Here is a 22,270-nt window from a genome sequence, read left to right as displayed (position 1 = left end):
TGTTCTCTTTTGCTTTCATTCCTTCCTTTAATTTGGGGGGGGGGGGCACATGTCCTCCAGAAATAAAAGAATAAGGCTACAAAGAATATAGGAAATTAACACAAAAGAGAGGTGAAGGCCAGGGAGAAGACCTTACTAAAAAATAAAAACAACTGATTTACTGGACTAAAATCACTATCCTCAAAGTTACGTCTTAAAATATTTTTTGGATGGTTTCATTGGTTAGATTTATAACTTACAAAATGTAAAACAATCTCTCAATATGGCTGCAGCAATTACGGTTTTCAAACTTTCATGCTATTGCCCTACCTCCCGCATTTCTTCATCCAACTTCCGCTGCTCCAAGGCTTCCTTCTCTGCACGTTTGCGGTGTTCCTTCTCCACTTTCTCATACTTCTTCCAGTATAGAAGCATTTCCTTGGTGAGGCGGCGGGCACGAGGTAAAGTCTCCTTACAGTTTTTTTGGGCCTGCAAGGCAGCTCGACGCACCTCCTTCATGCATTGGTGGGCGAGCTGCAGATGACAACATATTATCACAATGGAGGAGGACCCAACACTGGGGCTAGTTCTCCCTGGACTCTAAACCACAGCATCCCTCAACCTGCCCAGTGCATATATCGTCCTCCCATGGCTGTATCTTTTTCTCCTCCAATCTGATTAACGTCCCTGCATAGGAGTGTGAGCTAGTCCCAGGTCTGTGAGAAATCTACAGACCTTAGAAGACGAAAAAAATATATAGTAACCTACAATGTTCTAGGAAGTTTTGAAGTATTATTAAACACATTACTAATAAGAGCTGTTGGGAATTCCCTGACATCCCAGTGGTTAGGACTCCAAGCTCTCACTGTCAAGGGCACTGGGGGTTCAATTCCTGCTCGGGGAACCAAAATCCCACAAGCTACATGGTGTGGCCAAAAAACTTAAAAAAAAAGAAAAAGAGCTGTCAATATTTATTATATGCTAGAAGCAACAGCAGCAGCAGGCACCATTCTAAGTTTAATGTAACTAATTCATTCTCCATAAAAACCCTATGAAGTTGGTATTTTATATATATAGATGAGAAAATGAGGATGAGTGAGTAGCCCAGGGACACACAACTAGTAAGGTTACCTCATCTAATTCTCACAACACTCAAACAAAGTTGTGCTGTTGTTGCTGTTGCTCAGTTCAGTCCAACTCTTTGCGACCCCATGGACTGCAGCATGCCAGGCTTCCCTGTCCTTCACTATTTCCCAGAGTTTGCTCAAACTCATGTCAATTGAGTCAGTGACAAAATTGTATTAATTCCGTCTATGGCAAAGTATTAATACCACCATTTCTTAGATGAAGAGTCTGAGCACAGGATGATGCCATGGTTTGACCAAGGACTTAAGAGTGGCCTATGGTCTTACCCAAAAAGTTACGAAAACCAGAAAGGCAAGGAAGAGCAATTTTATTTCTAAAATAGACTGAAAACATTTAGAAACTCTCTCAAGTACTATTAATTATCAACAGGTCACAAGAGACAAGAATAGCAAACACAGATCTAAATAACAAGAACACATTTCAGCAAAACATAAAATGGGAAATATAAAACTATAATCTTACCTTGCGGCTATTGGTGAGAAACAGGTTACGAGCTGAAGCTTTCTGCTTGTTGGCCTAAAATATTTAAAATAATATTTCAATTAGGATTCCTTTTTGAAAAAAAGATTGTATAGACCGGCACTGTCATTTATTGATCTCCATGAAGATTTAAAAAAGGTCAAACCAAGCATATTCAAAGTACATTACTTTTTCAGTTAAAAAAGACACATCACTTCCAAGAGTTATCCAAACATACCAACTCAGAACCACACATAAAGTCCTAAAGCAGTGTTAAAAAGAATAAGCTGGTCCCGTCTGCCTTAGATTGAATCTTCTGTATACTGTTTCTGGGAAGAATTTAAGTTATATTTAAGGCTTGAACTAGGAAAATGTAACAATATATACTAACTCTAGCACCACCCTGATTAGGACATTGCTTTCTAAGGCCCATCTGCAAAGAAGCTGAGACAGCAGGGCACTCACATACAGAAATCACTAGGAGAACGGTGAACTAGCCTCTCAGTTGTGACTCCAGTCCCACCTCCAGCCAAGGAACACCCACTGCCACTACACCTTAATTTCCACCACCACTTGACCTCATCTTCTTCAACATAAATTCCAAGGTAGACCTAATACAAGATGACTCAGCAGCCCACAACCAAGTCTCAAGCTGCTTATTATATCTTCCACTTCAACTAAAAAAAAACAAACAACCATCTGCAATAAAGAAACCTGATTTCCCATGACAGCCCATTTATTTGATGTGAAAAGAAGAGACAGAGCCTAGCAGCTCTCTGATTATTAAAGAACTCTCCTCCTAACTATAAAGAAACAATAGGCTTAAAGTTACACAAAGGGCCTGAAAGTCATTTCTATAATAATCCCACCTCAGACTGTCTGATTAAAGAATTTTTTAGGGCTTTTATCAAAAACTTTCTCTAAAGCAGCTATTGCCATTCTAAAGATAAAAACCTAAAATACTCACTGAATTCCTTATCATCTGAAAGCTCTTTACCAGGTATGAAATACATGAAATAAGTTTTTCTAAACTTTTCCCGTTAAGAATGTTCATACCAAGTCAATAGGGCACATGAAAAGATGCTCAACATCAATAGTCATCAGAGAAATGCAAATCAAAACAAAAAGGAAATAGCATCTCACACCTGTCAGAATGGTCACTATCAAGAGGACCACAAATAACAAATGTTGGAAAGAATGTGGAGAAAAGGCACACTGTTGGTGGGAATATAAACTGGTAGAGTTGCAATGAAAAACAGCATGGAGATTTCTCAAAAACTAAAAACAGAGCTAGCACATCATCCAGCAATCCCTCTCCTGGGTACATATCCAGGGAAAACAAATACATCAATTATTTAATAAAAATATTAACTGATTCAAAAAGATACATGCACCCCAATGTTCATAGCAGAACTATTTACAATAGCCAAGATATGGAAGCAACCTAAGTGTCCAACAACAGATGAACGTGCGCCACTTGCAACAACATGCATGGACCTAGACAGTATTATGCTTAGTGAAATAGAGCAAGACAATTACTCTATGCGGAATAAATTCTACTTTTATGTGGAATCTAAAATATAAACAAATGAATACAGTAAAACAAAAACAGTGTCGTAGATGTAGAGAACAAACTAGTGGTTACTAGTAAGAAGAGCGAAGAGAGGGAACAAGATAGTGATATGCGATTAACAGGTTCAAACTACTATGTTTTTATACTGAGTTGTGAATATAGTTTGGATATTAACCTTCTGCCAGTCATCATTTGTAAATATTTTCTCCCATTTTGTAGGTTTTCTTTTCATTCTGTCAATGGTTTCTTTTGCTGTGCAAATGCTTTTAAGTTTAATTAGGTCCCATTTGTTTATTTTTGCTTTTATTTCTTTTGCCTTAAGAGACAGATCCAAAAAAATATTGCTACAATTTATGTCAAAGGTTGTTCTGCCTATGTTTTCTTCTAGGAGTTTCATAGTTTCATATCTTATCAGATCTTCTCAGGTCTTTAATTCGAGTTTATTTTTGTAAACAGTGTGAGGGAACTGAACTAACTTTAGAGTTATGGAAAAGGTGCAAAAAAATAGAGTTCCCTTACTACTCCCCACCCCCGCTTTCCCTAATTTTAGCAACTTATATAATCATAGTACAATTATTAAGGAAATAAACACCAGCCAAGTATTGACTAAATTGCAGGTCTTATCTGAATGCCAAGAATTTCTGCACTAATATCACCTTTCTGTTTCAAGATCCTAGAACAGGATCCCACAATGCATTCATTTAGTTGCTCTTCTACTTAATCTGTTCCTGGATGTAACATTTCCTCAATCTTTCTCTTTCATGTCCTTGACACTTTTGAAAAGCACAGTTATTCTGCAAAGTGTGTGGTTTTCTGGTGTTTCCTCACGACTGGAATGACATTATGCACTTCAGCAAGAAAAGCAGAGAAATGAGGCATTGATAATGTATTCCTCCCAGTGCACCACATCAAGGAGTTCATGGTATGAAAATTTATATTACTCGTGATATTTACTTTGGTCATTTTGATAAGGTGCACTCTGCCAGTTTTAGGCTATATGAATTCTTTCTTCTCTTCTGCCCTCTAATTTTAGCATTCATAAATGCATCTAGTCTACAACAAGTATTACTGTGGTATCTGTGTAAGGATAATTTTATTTTCTTCTTTTCTTCTATATTTATTAACTGAATTTCATACTGAAAGGTAGAGATGCTCCATCTACACCTCTGTCTACTCAGGTATTTATGAAGTATGGGCTGATAAATATTTCTTTTATTCTATGGATTAAAATTCAGTATCATTATTATTTTGTTGCTCAAATTATTCTAACTTTGGCCATGAAGTGGTCCCTCAAGTTTGTTCCTGTGTTCTTTTGACAAACCCCTCCTTCCCCTCCAGCTTTTTTCAGAACTTCCTTACTTTCTAGCGGAACTTAAAAGTGTTTTAAGGTTCATTATGCTAGTTGTTTTTTTTTGGTGGGGGGTGCGGGGGGAAAGGCTGTGCTGTGTGGCTTGTGGAAACTTAGTATCCCAACCAGGGATTGACGCACCAAGTTCTAACCGCTGGACCAGAAAAAATTCCCTAGGTTCATTTTGTATTCTCCCTGCTGAGTTCTGGAATATGGTACTTCTTTAAGGAGCCCTGACTCCTTTTACTAGAGAATAAAAGTTGTTTAGAAACCAAGACCTGGTTGCCAGGTATCCTCATTGTTACTAGGGTGTCACTGCTACTAGAGGCAGAAAAAAAAAACATACATACACACCCAAGTATATCTCTGTATCTGGCTATGTGTATAAAACCATGAATTTATACTGACACCTCTGATTCCAATCAAATTTCATGGGTTTCATTTTAACTTTCCCCTTCTTCCTTACTTTTAATTTATTTCTCCAGCAATGAAAAACTGGCTCTCACCTACAATATATTTACTTATTTGTTCAATGCTAATATACACATAAAGTAGTTTCAAAACTGTTAACCTAGACCTCTGGGAGAAACACTTTTTCTATGTCAATCATGGCATTTACGGATAGTTCCTTCAGTCCTTACCCTTTCATATCTGATCAAAATACTACTTCCCTCAGTTACTTATATGAGTTGCTTATTCCACACTCCCTGTAACTTGATTGTATTACTCATTTCTAATACAGTTAAGCATATTTTTCCTATTTTTATTCCATTTTGCCCACACATCCCCCTAACCTCTGTCTCCTGCCACATCCTGACTGGTTTGATATTTTATTTTGAAGTATGTCAGAGACATGTAAAACATTAGTATGGTTCTGAAAATCAGCCTTGTACAAGATATGCTCAAAGATTTCTTCCTCCTCATCCCTGCTACCCTGTTCCCATTCCTTCCGTTCTTTCTATCCTTTTCCCACCTGCCCTTTATAAGGAGTCAATCACTTTAATTTCTGGTTCATCCTTGAATTTCTTTTGAACAGGTATTTGTGCATTTTCTTACATTCCCCGTGTTCTCACATGAAGGGTGTATTTACCTTTTTATGTTTTGCCTCTTTCATTTAACTGTATGCCCTAGAAATTACTTTACATCAGCTCAGAGAGGTCTTCCTCATTCTTTATTTTTAACAGCAGTATGATAATCCACTGAGTAGACCTGTCATCGTTTAATTCAAGCCCATATATGGACATTTAGACTGTTTTCATTATTTTGCAATTACAAATAATGCTACAATGAATAACCTCGTTTACATGTATTTTTGTGTGGTTACTTTAAGGTAGATTCCTAGAAGTGGAAGTACTGATTTGAAAGGTAAATGCATCTGTAGATTAGTAGGTGTTGCCAACTTTCCCCCTAATACAGTTCTAATTTGTATTCCTAGCAGTAATGCATGAGAGCAACTATTTGCCCAGAGGCTCCTTAATAGAATGAATTGTTGTATTTTAAAATTTTTGCCAGTGTGATAGGTGACAAATAGTTTTATTTCTGTCTAGGGTATCTAAGTGGTTTTTCATTTGTATTACCCCAATTATGAGATACTTTGAACTGAATCTGTGGTAATTTTCCCCCTCAATTTTTAAGTTCTTTCTGTGTTAGAGACAATAGCCTTGTAACTATAGTATTCAATGTAAATAATGTCTCACAATTTGTCAGCTGTCTTTTGTCAGGCAAAAGCTTATTTTTATGTGGTCAAATTTAAGAGTATTTTCTTATATTATCTCTGGATGTTGAATTATAAACTCTTTCCTACACAAAAATTAGACAGAAATGCAATCATTTTATTCTAATATTTGTATGATTTCATTTTTTTACACTGACATCCCAAAACCATTTAGAGTATATGTGTGAGACAGACCTAATTTTACCTTTTTTTTGAAATGGCTATCTAGTTGTCCAGCACCACTTATTAAATGTACCACTAGTCTATCTGCCTATTCATGTGTCAATATCACTCTATTTTAATTGCAGAGATTTTATAGTATGTTTCAACGCCTGGAAAGGTTTTTTACTGTTTCTCTAGCAATTCTTGCATACTGACTTTTTCCATAGAGTTTAGAATCAGCTTCTAAACTCATGAAATATCCTGTTAATATTTCAATTAAGATTGTACTCAATTTATAATGAAGCAATTAACTGAATAAAATGCAAACCACTGGTGAATCTAAGTAAAGGAATAGAGACATTCCTTGCATTATTTCTGCAACTTTTAAGTTTGAAATTAGTAAATCAAACTAAAACATTTAAACAAATTAAAAGAGCAAAATGAATGCTTATACTTGTTTTTCCTAATCATTCACATTTTTTTCTAATACCTGTGATTATTCAGTAACATCCAAATGTTTACGGTGTCTAGAAAACACATCTCCATCATTTTGTTTTAATCTCCTGTATTATCACTTTAAAATTTGCTGTCAAATCTCTATTGTTTTATGTAAGAAAACTGCATTCCTTCCTCAAAGAGGTCTCTCTCCATTTTTTTGGCAAAAGAGCATAACACAACAGTTTCTTGTGAATCCTGATCAAATTCTAGAAAATCAATTAACCAAAGAGAGAACTATCCAGGATTCTCCTGATTCCAATAGTTTCTTCCTGAACCTGTGAAAGATTCCAGCTCTCCCAGCTTCTTTTTGGAGGGCAGGCAGAGAAAATCCTACCTGGAGGCACTGACTTACCTTTGGTAGTTCCTTTTTCACAATGCTGAGCCACACTTTCCTGCGACGGGCATTAAGCTGCTCAATGGATAAGTGCTTCTTCTTGGTGCCAGGAGGAGGTGCATCATGAGAGAACTTGGCAAAGACTTTGGTCTGGTGGTGGTGGCGACGAGGGGATTCTTCAGAGGAAAGTTCTTCATCTCTTCGCCTTTTCTTCTTCACTTTTTTCAACTTAGCTGCAAAGGAACAGACTCTCGGTTGCTTTTTTTCTCTTCCACAGGAGAACATAAAACCACCATATCACTTTAAGAAAAATCAAGGTTCTTTTCTCATTCCACTTAGACTGGCAATGTTTATCCCTTCATCTATCCAGGCCCATGAATATTCCAAGAAGAAGATCACAATACCTTGGAAAAGAACACTGGATACTCCCTCTGTTTACATGAATGAGAAATAAGAGAATGTTCAGAACTGAATTCTTTTGAACCCAACAATAGGAAGGGAGGCTTATGAATTATCATGAGCTCAAGTAATATCAGAAGGAAGGAAACATTTCTATTTGGTGGCAATGTGAGGTGACTAAAAAAAAATAACAGAGAAAGAAATAATGCATTTGCTGATATGACACTAAGATCTGTGAGAAGAAAGTTATACATGAAAGAAAAACCTAGCTTGAAAGGGAAGGGAAGAAGGATGAGAGACTACAGAGAGGAAAACAAGGAAGATGTGGAAGAAACAAGGGAAGAAGACTAAGAAGAGTTTTTCTGAATAGCGTTTTAGGGGAATAAAACCTGCATAGTACAGAGAGTCTAAAACTTTCCTTTCCTATATGCTTCCTGATTTCCAGATGCTTGGAACTCAAGAGAGGAAAAGAAATTTCCTGGCAAACATGCTAACAAACACTTCTGAAGATCAGGAGGTGATCTATTTTAAATCACTACATACAGCAACGATTATAACTTATTTCAAATACTTCCGGTTACTCCTCATACCTCCCTGTGTAACCAACTTCTTCCTCTCCCAGAATATTTTCACTAGAGAATATGTAGAAGAAAAGAAAGGAATAAATTAATCAGCTTAAACCTCTGGCAAAGAATCTATAGTTCTCCTGTCTTCATAATTCTAGAAAAGACCACAAACCAAATACAAAATAAGTTTTGTAATACTTAAAACCAGTAATGAGATAAAGGAGGCTAAGGTTTTTCAGATGAAGCAAATTTCTACTACATGGATTATGTTCAAAGTCCAAATGTACCTGAAACAAAGAATGAGTAAAGGTAGAAGGCAAGTCAATATGCTTACCTTTAAGTTTTTTTTCTTCCTTGAATTTCTTTTTTTTGGGTCCTAGAAGGTGCCGCTGCTGCTCATAGAAAGGGTCATAGGTGGAGAGCAGCCCTGCACTGTAGTATTGGTATTGCTGCAACTAAAACAGGCAAAGAAATGATGCTTAGAAGGGCCCGTCTCTCTTATAGCTCAGTCTTCAAATCATCTCTATTAAAAAAAAGCCGTTCCAGAGGAAAAACCATAGTATTCTTCCCACAAAGAGACCAATGAAGATCTAATACATCAAAGGGAATTATTTCCTTAACTTCAAAACAAAATGGTTTCACTGGCTATGCACACAGCAAGTTGTTGAAATAACTTAAAAAACAAACAAAAATTCTTCATAATTCTGAGTCTCCACCAGAGTATTTACTTCGTCCTGACATATATCTGTCATTGCAGAAAGGTCTCCTCTTGAATTCATCAACAAGAAACAAACATATTTCTATTACCAATAGGTCCTTAGATTTACTAAGATTCCTAACACCTGCTTTCCCAGCTCTTAGTTTTATATTTGGTTTGAATAGTCCCCAGTCATCCAATTCTTCATTGTTTGAAGTCTTCTCTCTTCATTTCTCACTAAGAGTCTGACAACATTATACATAGTGTTTTTGTTACCAGAATTCAAACATACAAATAATCTACTTTCTTCTCTCCAAAGAGTAATTAATCTTTTCAAACATTTCATTTAAATTGACCTCCAAAGCTCAATGGGTAAATATGAAGATAAATAAATAAAATTAGGTAGTCTATTGTTGAATCTCTTTCCTGAATGATAGCCAAATGAATTGTTCAAGGACTGAACCTGGCATAGAAGAGTGTCGTGAAGAACTACTACAAGGTCTATTAAAACAACTCATCGAACTGTAAACTTAAAATCTGAACTTTTTCACATGTGCATTTTACTTCAATTAAAAAAAAACAAAACAAAACAAATATTTTGAATGCTGCTGCTGCTGCTAAGTTGTTTTAGTCGTGTCCGACTCTGTGCGACCCCATAGACGGCAGCCCACCAGGCTCCTCTGTCCCTGGGATTCTCCAGGCAAGAACACTGGAGTGGGTTGCCATTTCCTTCTCCAATGTATGCATGCATGTTAAGTCGCTTCAGTCGTGTCCAACTCTGTGCAACCCTATGGACAGTAGCCCCCAGGCTCCTCTGTCCACAGGATTCTCTAGGTAAGAATACTGGAGTGGGTTGCCATTTCCTTCTCCAATATTTTGAATACCAACTGCCTTAGCACTGTACTTTAAGAGGGAACTCCTTGTCTAAGTCAGAAGTCATATATCTTACTATCTGTCACTTCTACAGGTTTATAACTTTTAACATATTATTCAAAGCTTTCTAAACTAACTTTGGCTCATTATGTACAAAGTGTTAAGACTTCTGACAAAAATCAGAAGGCATGATAACAGCATTCAAATAGTTGCCACTTAAATCATCAATCTAATGCTATTATGTGAAGAAAGGGAGTTTTTCCAAGATAGAAACACCTTCAAAAAAACAACTGCACTAAAAAAGCAACCATAAGAATTTTAAATGGTGCAGCTGCCTTGGAAAACAGCCTGACAGTTGCCCCAAAAGCACAGTGTTACCATATGACCCAGTGATTCTTTTCCTTGGCATATGCTCAAGAGAAATAAAACATATGCTCACACAGAAAACCTATACACAAATCTTCATGGCAGTATTACTCATAAGAGCCAAAAAGTAAAACAACTCAATATTCATAGCTATGGTCCATAAAGCTCAAAAAGTAGAAGCAATCCAATTAGTTCATCAAATGATGCATGGATAAATAAAATATAGTATGTCCATACAATAGAATATTATTTGGTAATAAAAAGGAATGAAGTACTAATAATACATGCTACAACATGAATGAACTCTGAAAACATTATGCTAAGTGAGAGAAGCTGGACATAAAGCACTACATGTACCATTTGTACAAAATGTCTAGGCTAGGCAATTTATAGAGAAATGGTGGATTGATAGCTGCCTGAAGCAGAGCGGAATGAAGAGAATGAGAGGGGAGCTCCCTAGTGGCCAAGTGGTTAAGATTCCAGGCTTTCATTCTGTGATCCAGGTCAATCTCTTTTCAGGGAACTGAGATTCCTTAAGCTACAAGGTACAGCCAAAACTATTAAAAAAAAAAAAAAAAAAAAACCAGAATAAGGAGCAAGAACTAAGGGGAATGAGACTTCTTTCTGGAGAAAATACTCTGAAATTAGATAGAGATGACAGTTACAAATTCTAGAATATACCAAGAACAACTGAACAGTGTACATTAAAAGACTGAACTTTTTTGGCATGTGAAATGTTTTTCAATTATTAGAACAACTAAAGCACCATCTAAATATAAAGTTACAAAGATACAGTTACAATTAATATAAACCAGAGAGTAAAAGCCCAGCATGAAAACCTGAGATTTCTCCTGGAACTCTTTACCTCCTTCTCTTTACTATACTTATTCTGGTGAAGTTTCTTATATTTGTGCAGTCGCAACATATTATGAAGATCTTCTCTGCTGAGACTGAGTTCTTCCTCTTCGTCATCATCTTCTTCTTCTTCTCCTTCATCATTGTCTTCACTATGAGAATCTGCCTCACTGGATTCATCACTCAGCAGAATGCTCTGAAAAAGGGCGGAAATGGAAATGGAATCTCTGATATGAAACAATTACTTTCATAATCTAAGGATTTTTTTTTCCAGTTTTCAAAATGACAAAAACAGCTGGAGGATAATCATTCTAGTTTCCCTTATACTATTCTTTACCAATTCAACTGAAAAACAAAAAGATATCAATTAAACCTACTGATCCCCAAGTAAAAGGCACTAAAACATGAGAAATGCTATCAAAAGCAACAAGGCTAAATTTCACTTAGTACATAAACTACACATAAGATACTTTAATTAGATGTCAAATTCCAAGACAAAAAAACTGAACAAAAGCTACAACACTAGTATAGCATAAAAGGGAATAGAGAATGCTAGTTGTGATGGCTGATAAAGAAGAAACAACCCCAAAATCCATTAACTGAAGAATGGATAAACAAAACGTGGTATTATCCATATAACAAAGTATTATTTGGCAACTGAAATGAAGAAAGGAGTACTGACATGTGCCACAACATGAAGGAACCTTGAAAACAGTATGCTAAGTAAAAGAAGCCAGACAAAAAAGGCCACATTTAATGTTTCTGTTTATATGAAATGTCTAGAATAGGCAAATCCAAAGAGACAGAAAACAGATTAATGGTTGTGAAGGGCTGGGGAAAGTAGAGAATGAGTAACTAACTGCTAATGAGCAGAATTTCTTTCTGGAGTGATGAAATGCTCTTGAATTAGACAGTGGTGATGGCTGCAATAACTTTATGAATGTACTCAAAATTATTAAATTATAAATGGGAATATTTAATGGCATGTGAATTACATCTTGATTTTTAAAAATGTGACGGCGAAGCATAGAGGTTACTGTACTCCCAACAGTTTAAAACCTCACTGATATGAAGCAAATTAGGACTTTACTGAGTCTTTTAAATGCCCTGGTGATAAAAATGAAAGGATAACTTTAAACTTCATTGAACTCTTCACAAGAAAAGTATAAAACAGAGAAATAATTAGTTTCATTAGAAGAAAGGCTATCCTTAATTGAATCGAGCTAATGACAGTAATCTTGTAAGACTGTAAATGAGATTATGTCACTCCCTTGCTTACAAATACTCCAATTGCTTACCACTGTAACAAGAGTTAAGATACAAATTCCTCAACACAGTGTACAAGGCCCAACATGAGAATCTAACCTCAGCTTCTACTATCCTCTTACTGTGCTCCAGCTGTATCAGCCTTCTTTACTTCCCCAAACATACCAACTTGCTTCCTCTTTCAGGACTTCTGCCAGTGTTCCTTCTTACTGAAATGCTTTTATCTTAAACCTTTACAGAGTTCTCTCTGATCATTCAACTAAAATGTTACCTCTTTAAAGAAACTATTTACTGATGTACAGGCTTACTCCCTCCATTAGAATGTAAGCTACTCAGGGTAGGAACTCTATGTATCTATGTACAATAATGTTGCCCAAGGCAGGATGCCTCAATCAACATCTGCTGAATGAACTAACTACTCAGGTACTAATAAAAAATAAATTGTGGTTACAAGCCAGTAAAGGCAAGGATCTTATCTATTTCTCTACTGCCATGCTTAGCACAGCCCTTTGTTAAAATGAACTTTGCTGAGTCCTCTAGACTTTTCTTTATAATCTCTTAAACCACCACCCAGAATAAAAGACTCATGTCTAGGAAAATCTCTGCCAGTGTACCGAAATTAATCAGTTACTTTTCTATTTGTAATTTTATTTGGTTATTTAAATTATAAATGTTCTACCTTCTCTCTTACCTTTAGCCACTTTCTGCTTTTCTTCAACTTAGAGAAGTTATATAAATTCCCTTTGTCAAATTTTGATTCTGTGTAAAGAAACACAAAGAATAAAAAAAAAAGAAAGGACAACTGCCCCAAGAGAACTGATAGTTCAAAAGGGATCTCATACCACACTGACCTGACTGTAGAACTCCATTCAATGAGTATGTGTTTAACATTTCAGAATTGCTTGCTCCAGAAGTCTCACCAAGCAATGAATTTGGAGGTTCTTCCTTAACTTGTATCAAGGGATCCCCAGACTGGGGCAATAGAGGATTACTGTCATCCAGTCCATCTTCACTTTCATCACTACAAATTAAAGAATGATGAATCCACAATAAAAACTGACCCAGCAAAATATTATAATTTATGGTGAGTAGACTAAACACTTTACAGAAGAAATTGATCCTTTGGTTAAGGTTACTGTATTTTATTTGAAAGAAAGAAGGAAAAAAAAAATCAAACATTCTAAAACCAGGAAGCTATTTTAACCCTGAAATCTACAGGAATAACGGGAATCAGAAATGTGGTAAAACATGACATTGGGAAGATGGAATACCATACCTAGAAATATTCCTGTTGAAGATAGCTGATGTTTGTCGCAGAAAATGGTCCAATCGGAGGGCCCTCTCCAGGTATTGAAGGTAGAGGGGCTTTGCCAGCTCAGTGCAGCCGCCATCGTCCCCGGCACCCAACTCCGAGGCCATAGAACAAATCTGTCTTCATGCACAAGGGTTTCCGACTGCACGGCTGCAGAAAGGAGATAAGTAGTAAAAAGATGAAATGCTATTCCCTCTCCCTTTATTTTGCCTGCTTGCTATCAATGTGAAGAGAAACCAGAATATAAGTCTACAGATGATAAGGCACTGCCTCCTAATACAAAGGCAGAAGTTAAAAGGATGAAAAAAAATCAAAATACAGAAATACTGTCATCTGTCATAACGAAAATTCATGATACTTTTCTGAAGCAGTGCCTTAAATTTACACTCAATTCTCTTTCACCCTACAATTAATAACTACTCACAACTATCCAAATCTGTACCATAAATTCACTGTTGTACATCTCATAGAGGAGCACTTGTTAGCATCACAATTCCCAACAGCTACTTCCTTTTTTCATTTTGTATTTACATTCATACATATATGTGAGGTAGTAATTGTAATCCATTTACAAGGGATTAGATTCACTGGCAAAGTATTATACACTCTCTTATAAATATGCCATTAAATATATAGAGATAATTTTAAAAACTGGAACAAAGAGAATAAAAGCGAGAGTGAGAAACCCGAGCATTTTCTTTGCTACCTTATGCTGTTAAGGAGAATGTTAGAATCAGGACATTTCATTAGAGAATCAACATGACAACTTTCCCCCAACTGGCTTTCATGTAACACCTTCTACCTTATAACTGGGTCTCCTTAAAGAGTTATGGGGTTGAGCCAGGATTAAATAATGGGACAATACAGAGCAATTAGCCCACCATCTGCTACACAGTGAGTACTCAACAAATATTAACAGTAAATTATTTTGTAAAGTTGATAATCCAATAAATTCAGGTATAATCTTTAAAGGAAACCAAAATATCTTTATCTTGAGTTGTCTTCCCTTTTTATTATGAAGCATTAGTCACTCAGTCATGTCGGACTCTTTGTGACCCCATGGACTGTAGCCTGCCAGGCTCCTCTGTCGATGTGATTCTCCAGAAAAGAATATTGGAGTGGGTTACCATTCCCTTCTCCAGGAGATCTTCCCAACCCAGGGATCGAAGCCAGGTCTCCTGCATTGAAGGCAAATTTTTTACCACTTAGCCACCAGAGAAGGGGCCTTTTTATTTTTATTATAGATTTTAAAATTTTTCCTAATATAATCTTTGTCTCATACTCCCTTCATTTTCTAAGAGAATGTTAAAAATTCTCCCGATCGTGCTACAGATTTAACATCAGTTCAGTTCAGTTCAGTCGCTCAGTCGTGTCCGACTCTTAGAGACTCCATGAATCACAGTACGCCAGGCCTCCCTGTCCATTACCAACTCCCGGAGTTCACCCAAACTCATGTCCATCAAGTCGGTGATGTCATCCAGCCATCTCATTCCCTGTCATCCCCTTCTCCTGCCCCCAGTCCCTCCCAACATCAGAGTCTTTTCCAGTGAGTCAACTCTCCGCATCCCTATCAAAATCCCAGCAGTCTTTTCTCCTCCCCGCCCCCCACCCCCAGAAATTGACAAGCTGCTTCTTAAATTGATACAGAAACTCAAAGAACCTAGAATAGTCAAAATAATTCTGAAAAAGAACAGGACTGAGTGATTTATACTGCCTGATTTTAAATGTATTTATAAGAAAGCTACAGTCAAAAAAAAAAAAGAAAGCTACAGTCATTAGGACAGTGTGATATTGGTATAAGGATAACCACACAGACCAATGAAATAGATCTGAAAAATCCAGAAATAAACCTCATATTTACGACAATTAATTTTCAATGAAGGTGCCAAGGCAATTTCAACGGGGGAAAGGATAGTCCTTTCAACAAACTGTGCTGGACAACTGAATATGTAACACATACAAAAAACTGAATTTAAACCATTTACCTCATACCATGCAAAAAACAAATTCAAAATGGTTCAGAGATCCAGGTGTAAAACCTCAAACAATAAAACTTCGTTCTACAAAAAAAAAAAAAAACTCATAATTTCAGATATGTCTTTATAAAGAACTCTGGCAACTAAATAAGCTAAGTAAAAAATATGAACAGATATTTTACAAATGATTAACAGAACATGGAGATGCTCAACCTCAAAAACGGCAAATTAAAATTACAGAGGGATACCATTTACACCCACTAGAACGATTCTGGTAAAAGGATAATAACTGCTAGGGAAGATGTGGAGAAACTGAAACCCTCATACATTGCTGGTGAAAATGTAAAATATTATAGCCACTACTGAAAAGTTAGGCAGTTGCTTGAAAATATGAATACAGAGCTACCAGGTGATCTAGCAATTCCACTCTTTGCTATCTATTCAAAAGAAATAAGAACACACATCCACCATTCAAAGCCTTTTATGTGCATGTTCACAGCAACATTATTTATAATAGTCAAAAACTGAAATAATCTAAATGTCTATCAGATAGCAAATGGATAAACAAAATGTGGCCTGGACAATGGAATACTAATCAGCAATAAAAAGGAATAAACAATTCATATGTGCAATAACATGAAGGAGCCTCAAAATTTCGTTAAATAAAAGGGAGACACCAAAGACCACACACTGTAAGATTCCATTTATATAAAATACCCAGAAAAACAAATCTATAGATACACAAGGTAGGACAGTGGTTTGCTGGAGGTGTAAAAGGGGAGTGACTACAAATGGATACTAGAGATCTTTTTTCAGGCAAGTTGGAAATGTTTTAAACCAACACTGTAGTGATGGTTGCACAATTCTATAATTTTGCTAAAAATCATTGAATTGTAACTTAAACAAGGTGAATTTCAAGGTATATAAAATATCAGCCTTAGTAACAAAGTAAACAATGTTAAAAATCCTTAAAATACTTTATATCAAAGTCTTTATAAAAAACTTTTAAATAAAAATTCTTTTTTTAAAATAAAAGATTTCAATACATTCTACTTTTCAAATGAGGCCTAACATGTACCAATTCCAAATGATTTCAAAGAAACTTGGTGTTTATAAGCAAAGGGACTTCCCTGGCGGTACAGTAGATAAGAATTCACCTGCCAATGCAGAGGACAGGCATTTTATTCCTGGCCTGGGGGAAGATTCTATATGCTGCAGAGCAACTAAGCCCATGGGCCACAACTATTGAGCCCACATGCTGCAACTACTGAAGCCCATGTTCTACAACAAAAGAGAAGCCTCTGCAATGAGAAGCCTGTGTACTGCAACAAAAAGTAGCCCCCTCTCGCCACAATTAGAGAAAGCCTGTGTACAGTAACAAGGATGCAGTGCAACTAAAAATAAAAACAAATAAACAAAATAAAGCAAGGGATTTCCTCAGCTGTCTAATGGCTAAGATTCTGCATTCCCAGTGCAGGGGGTCCAGGTTCAAACCCGGATGAGGAAACTAGATCCCACATGCTGTGACTAAGATCCAGCATAGCCAAATTAAAAAAGTAACAAGAACAACAAAAAAAACTATTTAAAAAAATAAAGCAAAACTATCTTCAGTTCAGTTCAGTCACCCAGTCGTGTCCGACTCTTTGCGACCCCATGAATCACAGCACGCCAGGCCTCCCTGTCCATCACCAACTCCCGGAGTTCACTCAAACTCATGTCCATCGAGTCAGTGATGCCATCCAGCCATCTCATTCTCTGTCATCCCGTTTTAGATAATAATAAAACACATTTAATATACATATAAATTAAAGCACATCAAGCTGCTACTTGGAAGACCTAGACAGTCATTTTTCCAAAGAAGACATATAGATGGCCAACAGGCATGTGAAAATATGCTCAACAATGCTAACTATCAGGGAAATGCAAATCAAAACTACAATGAGGTATCACCTCACACCCATAAGAACGGTCACTCTCAAAAAGTCCACAAGTAATAAATGCTGAAGAGGGTATGGAGGAAAGGGAATACTTCTACTCTGCTGGTAGGAATATAATAAACTGGTTTATCTGCTATGGAAAACAACATGCAGTTACCATATGATCCAGCAATACCACTCTTGGGTATATACCCAAAAGAGATGAAAATTCTAATTCAATAAGATAAATGCACTCCAATGTTCATAGCACTATTCATAACAGCCAAGACATGAAAGCAACAGATGAATGGATAAAGATGATGTGGTATATACATTGCAGCAACATGGATGGACCTAGAGAGTATCATACTAAGTGAAGGCAAACAGAGAAAGACAAGTAACATTATGACATCACATACATGGAATTTAAAAAATAATACAAATGAACTTATTTACAAAACAGGAACAGACTCACAGACAGAGAAAACAAACTTATGGTTACCAAAGGGGAAAGAGGGAGGGTAATAAGTTAGAAGTACTGAAAAAAAGATACACATCACTGCATTAAAATAAACAAAAGGATTTATTGTGTTACTGAACCATTTTTCTGTACACCTGAAACTAACACAGTATGATTAATCATCTATCAGTTCAGTTCAGTCGCTCAGTCATATCCGACTCTTTGTGACCCCATGAATCACAGCACGCCAGGCCTCCCTGTCCATCACCAACTCCCGCAGTTCACTCAAACTCATGTCCGTCAAGTCGGTGATGCCATCCAGCCATCTCGTTCTCTGTCGTTCCCTTCTCCTCCCGCCCCCAATCCCTCCCAGCATCAGGGTCTTTTCCAGTGAGTCAACTCTTCGCATGAGGTGGCCAAAGTATTGGAGTTTCAGCTTTAGCATCAGTCCTTCCAATGAACACCCAGGATTGATCTCCTTTAGAATGGACTGGTTGGATCTCCTTGCAGTCCAAGGGACTCTCAAGAGTCTTCTCCAGCACCACAGTTCAAAAGCATCAATTATTCGGCGATCAGCTTTCTTCACAGTCCAACTCTCACATCCATACATGGCCACTGGAAAAACTATAGCCTTGATTAGACGGACCTTGGTTGGCAAAGTAATGTCTCTGCTTTTTAATATGCTGTCTAGGTTGGTCATAACTTTCCTTCCAAGGAGTAAGCATCTTTTAATTTCATGGCTGTAATCAGTATCCGCAGTAATTTTGGAACCCAAAAAATAAAGTCTGACACTATTTCCACTGTTTCCCCATCTATTTCCCATGAAGTGATGGGACCAGATGCCATGATCTTAGTTTTCTGAATGTTGAGCTTCAAGCCAACTTTTTCACTCTCCTCTTTCACTTTCATCAAGAGGCTTTTGAGTTCCTCTTCACTTTCTGCAATAAGGGTGGTGTCATCTGCATATCTGAGGTTATTGATATTTCTCCCAGCAATCCTGATTCCAGCTTGTGCTTCTTCCAGCCCAGCATTCCTCATGATGTACTCTGTGTATAAGTTAAATAAGCAGGGTGACAATATACAACCTTGACGTACTCCTTTTCCTATTTGGAACCAGTCTGTTGTTCCATGTCCAGTTCTAACTGTTGCTTCCTGACCTGCAAACAGATTTCGCAAAAGGCAGATCAGGTGGTCTGATATTCCCATCTTTTTAAGAATGTTCCACAGTTTATTGTGATCCACACAGTCAAAGGCTTTGGCATAGTCAATGAAGCAGAAATTGATGTTTTTCTGGAACTCTCTGGCTTTCTCCATGATCCAGCGGATGTTGGCAATTTGATCTCTGGTGCCTCTGCCTTTTCTAACCTGCTTGAACATCTGGAAGTTCACGGTTCACGTATTGCTGAAGCCTGGCTTGGAGAATTTTGAGCATGACTTTACTAGGGTGAGATGAATGCAAATGTGCAGGAGTTTGAGCATTCTTTGGCATTGCCTTTCTTTGGGATTGGAATGAAGACTGACCTTTTCCAGTCCTGTGGCCACTGCTGAGTTTTCCAAATTTGCTGGCATATTGAGTATAGCACTTTCACAGCATCCTCTTTCAGGATTTGAAATAGCTCAACTGGAATTCCATCACCTCCACTAGCTTTGTTCGTAGTGATGCTTCCTAAGGCCCACTTGACTTCACATTCCAAATGTCTGGCTCTAGGTGAGTGATCACACCATCACGACTATCTTGGTCCTGAAGATCTTTTCTGTACAGTTCTTCTGTGTATTCTTGCCACCTCTTCTTAATATCTTCTGCTTATAGTTCCATATAAAAAGAAAAAATTGCTGCTTGGTTCCCTCCTAAGGTTTTATTACAAAATAATTGATATTATGCTTTACTTAATTTGCCTGATAATAAAAAATGATCTTAATTAAGGGACTGTGAAGGTATGACTACAAAGAAATACTAGGTGATTCAAAAGGAACTATTTCTTAAATAATTCCTTAGTATCTAGGCTGAATAGTAAACATGAACTCAAAACCTTAAGTACAGGAAAGATCAGTTATTTTTATGGTCTTACAATGCTCAACGTGCCCCCTTGGGACACCCCAATCCTACCATCTGATTCTCCCAGAATCACCTTTATAGCGTATCACCACTGACAGCTGAAACAGCAAACGTGAAATAGCACTCTCTTATTTCCACAAGACTGAAGGAGGAGGTGTATGAAGTTCTTCACAAGAAGTTTTATGATGATAAATTAATATTTTTAAAGTGCTTGATTAGATTTTGTCATAAAATATACACAAAATTTACCGTTTTAATCACTGTTAAGTAGAAAATGCAGTAGCATATACAAATGAAGAACACCCTGAAAATGCTTCTAAACTTCCTGTCAGATCCATCCCCATCTTCATGTGAAGAGCGCCTTTTAAGATTCACGTAACCACAGGCTCTCACTGCAATTTCAAAGGATGAAAGAACTATTAATACATGATGTCAGAGCAATTCACCACTGAGTGACCTGGTCCATACCGTGAACTCCGGCTCTTTAATCCTGATTACCCTGCAACTTGGACTGTGATCACCCTTTAGTTCTCAAATAAAGCTTGATACCCATGGTAAAGTATCCGCCTTCACATCAAACCCACATACATCAGACTTACCTACCTATGTTCATGTATGGTCCTAGGCTGACTGCTTTGCATTCTCTAATCATTGCTATGCCTTTATGGATACTGCCTTGCCCTTATCCTATAAATAACATCTCTGTAAAATAAGTCTCACCAAGTTGAGATGAAATCTCTCAAAGACAAAATGAGATACCCTATTCCAGGAAACACTTACAGATTATTCTTAGCTAAAACTTTCCTCTTCTTTGAACATCTATATGGTTATTTACAGAAAGGATGGCACTTACATGATCTTACAGTTGACTAACTGTACATACACATGTATGCCTTAGCTCCCTTACTAAATAAACTTGCTAAACTATTTGGGCAAAGAATCCCTATCTAATGAATCTACTTGGTTCTGATATTTAAAAATGACCATATCAATTTGCTTGTCAAAACACAGTCTTAAATCTCAAGGCTACAAAACTCTAGTTCTAATGTTACTTTCTATATAAAGACAATCTGTAGTCAATGACCATAGGCCTCCACATCCATCCTGGACACAAGACTTGCGGATAAAAGTTTAAAGAATACATCAAAAGATTAAAAAAGTCAGGTAACAGAAACTTAAGCAGAATGGATTCAATCATTCATTATTTGTTGAACAACAACAGGAGAATGCATGAACTGAATACCCTTCAGGGAATCTTCCATAAAATTTGTCTCTCAGGCAAGCTTAGATAAATATGGGGATAGAAGAAATCAAGGCCTTACTTCTAGACAAGAAGCTGAAGGATACCTGCACCAACTGCCAATTCTTAGCTGAGAATTTCCATCCTCCCCCAAATGAAAGACCTAACAGGGAAAGCCATCCTATTTCTGAATAGGGGTGAGCTAACAGGCTCTGTTCAATGGTAGCCTAATCTAAGAAAAAGTTTTTAGTTTAAATTTTGTTTTTTTAAGGGAAAGGGGTGAGTTCTAATCTTTATTTCTTAACAGCAATGGTAATAACATCCTATATCACAGTTCAGTTCAGTTCAGTTCAGTCACTCAGTCGTGTCCGACTCTCCGCGACCCCATGAACCACAGCATGCCAGGCCTCCCTGTCCATCACCAACTCCCGGAGTACACTCAAACTCATGTCCACAGAGTCGGTGATGCCATCCAGCCATCTCATTCTCCGTCGTCCCCTTCTCCTCCCGCCCCCAACCTTTCCCAGCATCAGAGTCTTTTCCAGTGATATCACAACCACCTCATAAAATACTACAATTACAATTCTGGCTATTAAGTATTTGTCATAAGACCTAAACATTTAGACCTTCCATAATATCCTCCACCCCTGATTTCTCTTTATAAATATTGACCCAAGTTAGTTTCACACCAGTCATTTAGAGAATCATTGCCCAAAGTTCGCTTCTCTGAGTACTAGCTCGATATTAATAAATGACCACAGATATTAAAAATTTCGGGTTTCCCTGGTAGCTCAGCTGGTAAAGAATCCTCCTGCAATGCAGAAGACCCTGGTTCGATTCCTAGGTCAGGAAGATCTGCTGGAGAAGGGATAGGCTACCCACTCCAGCATTCCTGGGTTTCCCTGGTGGCTCAGCTGGTAAAAAAATCCACCTGCAATGTGGAAGACCTGGGTTCAATCCATGGGTTGGGAAGATCCCCTGGAGAAGGGAACGGCTGCCCAACTCCAGTATTCTGGCCTGGAGAATTCCATGGACTGTGTAGTCCATGGGGTCGCAAAGAGTTGGACAGGAATGA

General features: G+C 37.3%; 1 protein-coding gene across 2 annotated transcripts in view; it reads right to left on the bottom strand.

Moving 5' to 3' along the window:
* The window catches only part of INO80 (INO80 complex ATPase subunit), a 124,207-nt gene that overhangs the window by 81,577 nt on the left and 20,360 nt on the right, over positions 1-22,270 (bottom strand). For both annotated transcript variants that reach the window (XM_055437456.2, XM_055437455.2), the window contains exons 2-9: positions 13,512-13,697; positions 13,087-13,256; positions 12,927-12,994; positions 10,980-11,165; positions 8,513-8,633; positions 7,232-7,446; positions 1,588-1,641; positions 310-513 (exon numbers count right to left, since the gene is read on the bottom strand). In XM_055437456.2, the coding sequence (XP_055293431.2) occupies positions 310-513; positions 1,588-1,641; positions 7,232-7,446; positions 8,513-8,633; positions 10,980-11,165; positions 12,927-12,994; positions 13,087-13,256; positions 13,512-13,654 (1,161 nt within the window). In that variant the 5' untranslated portion in view covers positions 13,655-13,697. The remainder of the gene's footprint in view (positions 1-309; positions 514-1,587; positions 1,642-7,231; positions 7,447-8,512; positions 8,634-10,979; positions 11,166-12,926; positions 12,995-13,086; positions 13,257-13,511; positions 13,698-22,270) is intronic.

The sequence above is a fragment of the Moschus berezovskii genome, chromosome 9, assembly GCF_049115385.1.
Source record: "Moschus berezovskii isolate FMDL1 chromosome 9, NW_MosBer_1.0, whole genome shotgun sequence".
Taxonomy (NCBI): domain Eukaryota; kingdom Metazoa; phylum Chordata; class Mammalia; order Artiodactyla; family Moschidae; genus Moschus; species Moschus berezovskii.
The sequence above is the reverse complement of the archived record's forward strand: the minus strand, read 5'-3'. Positions and strand labels throughout refer to the sequence as shown.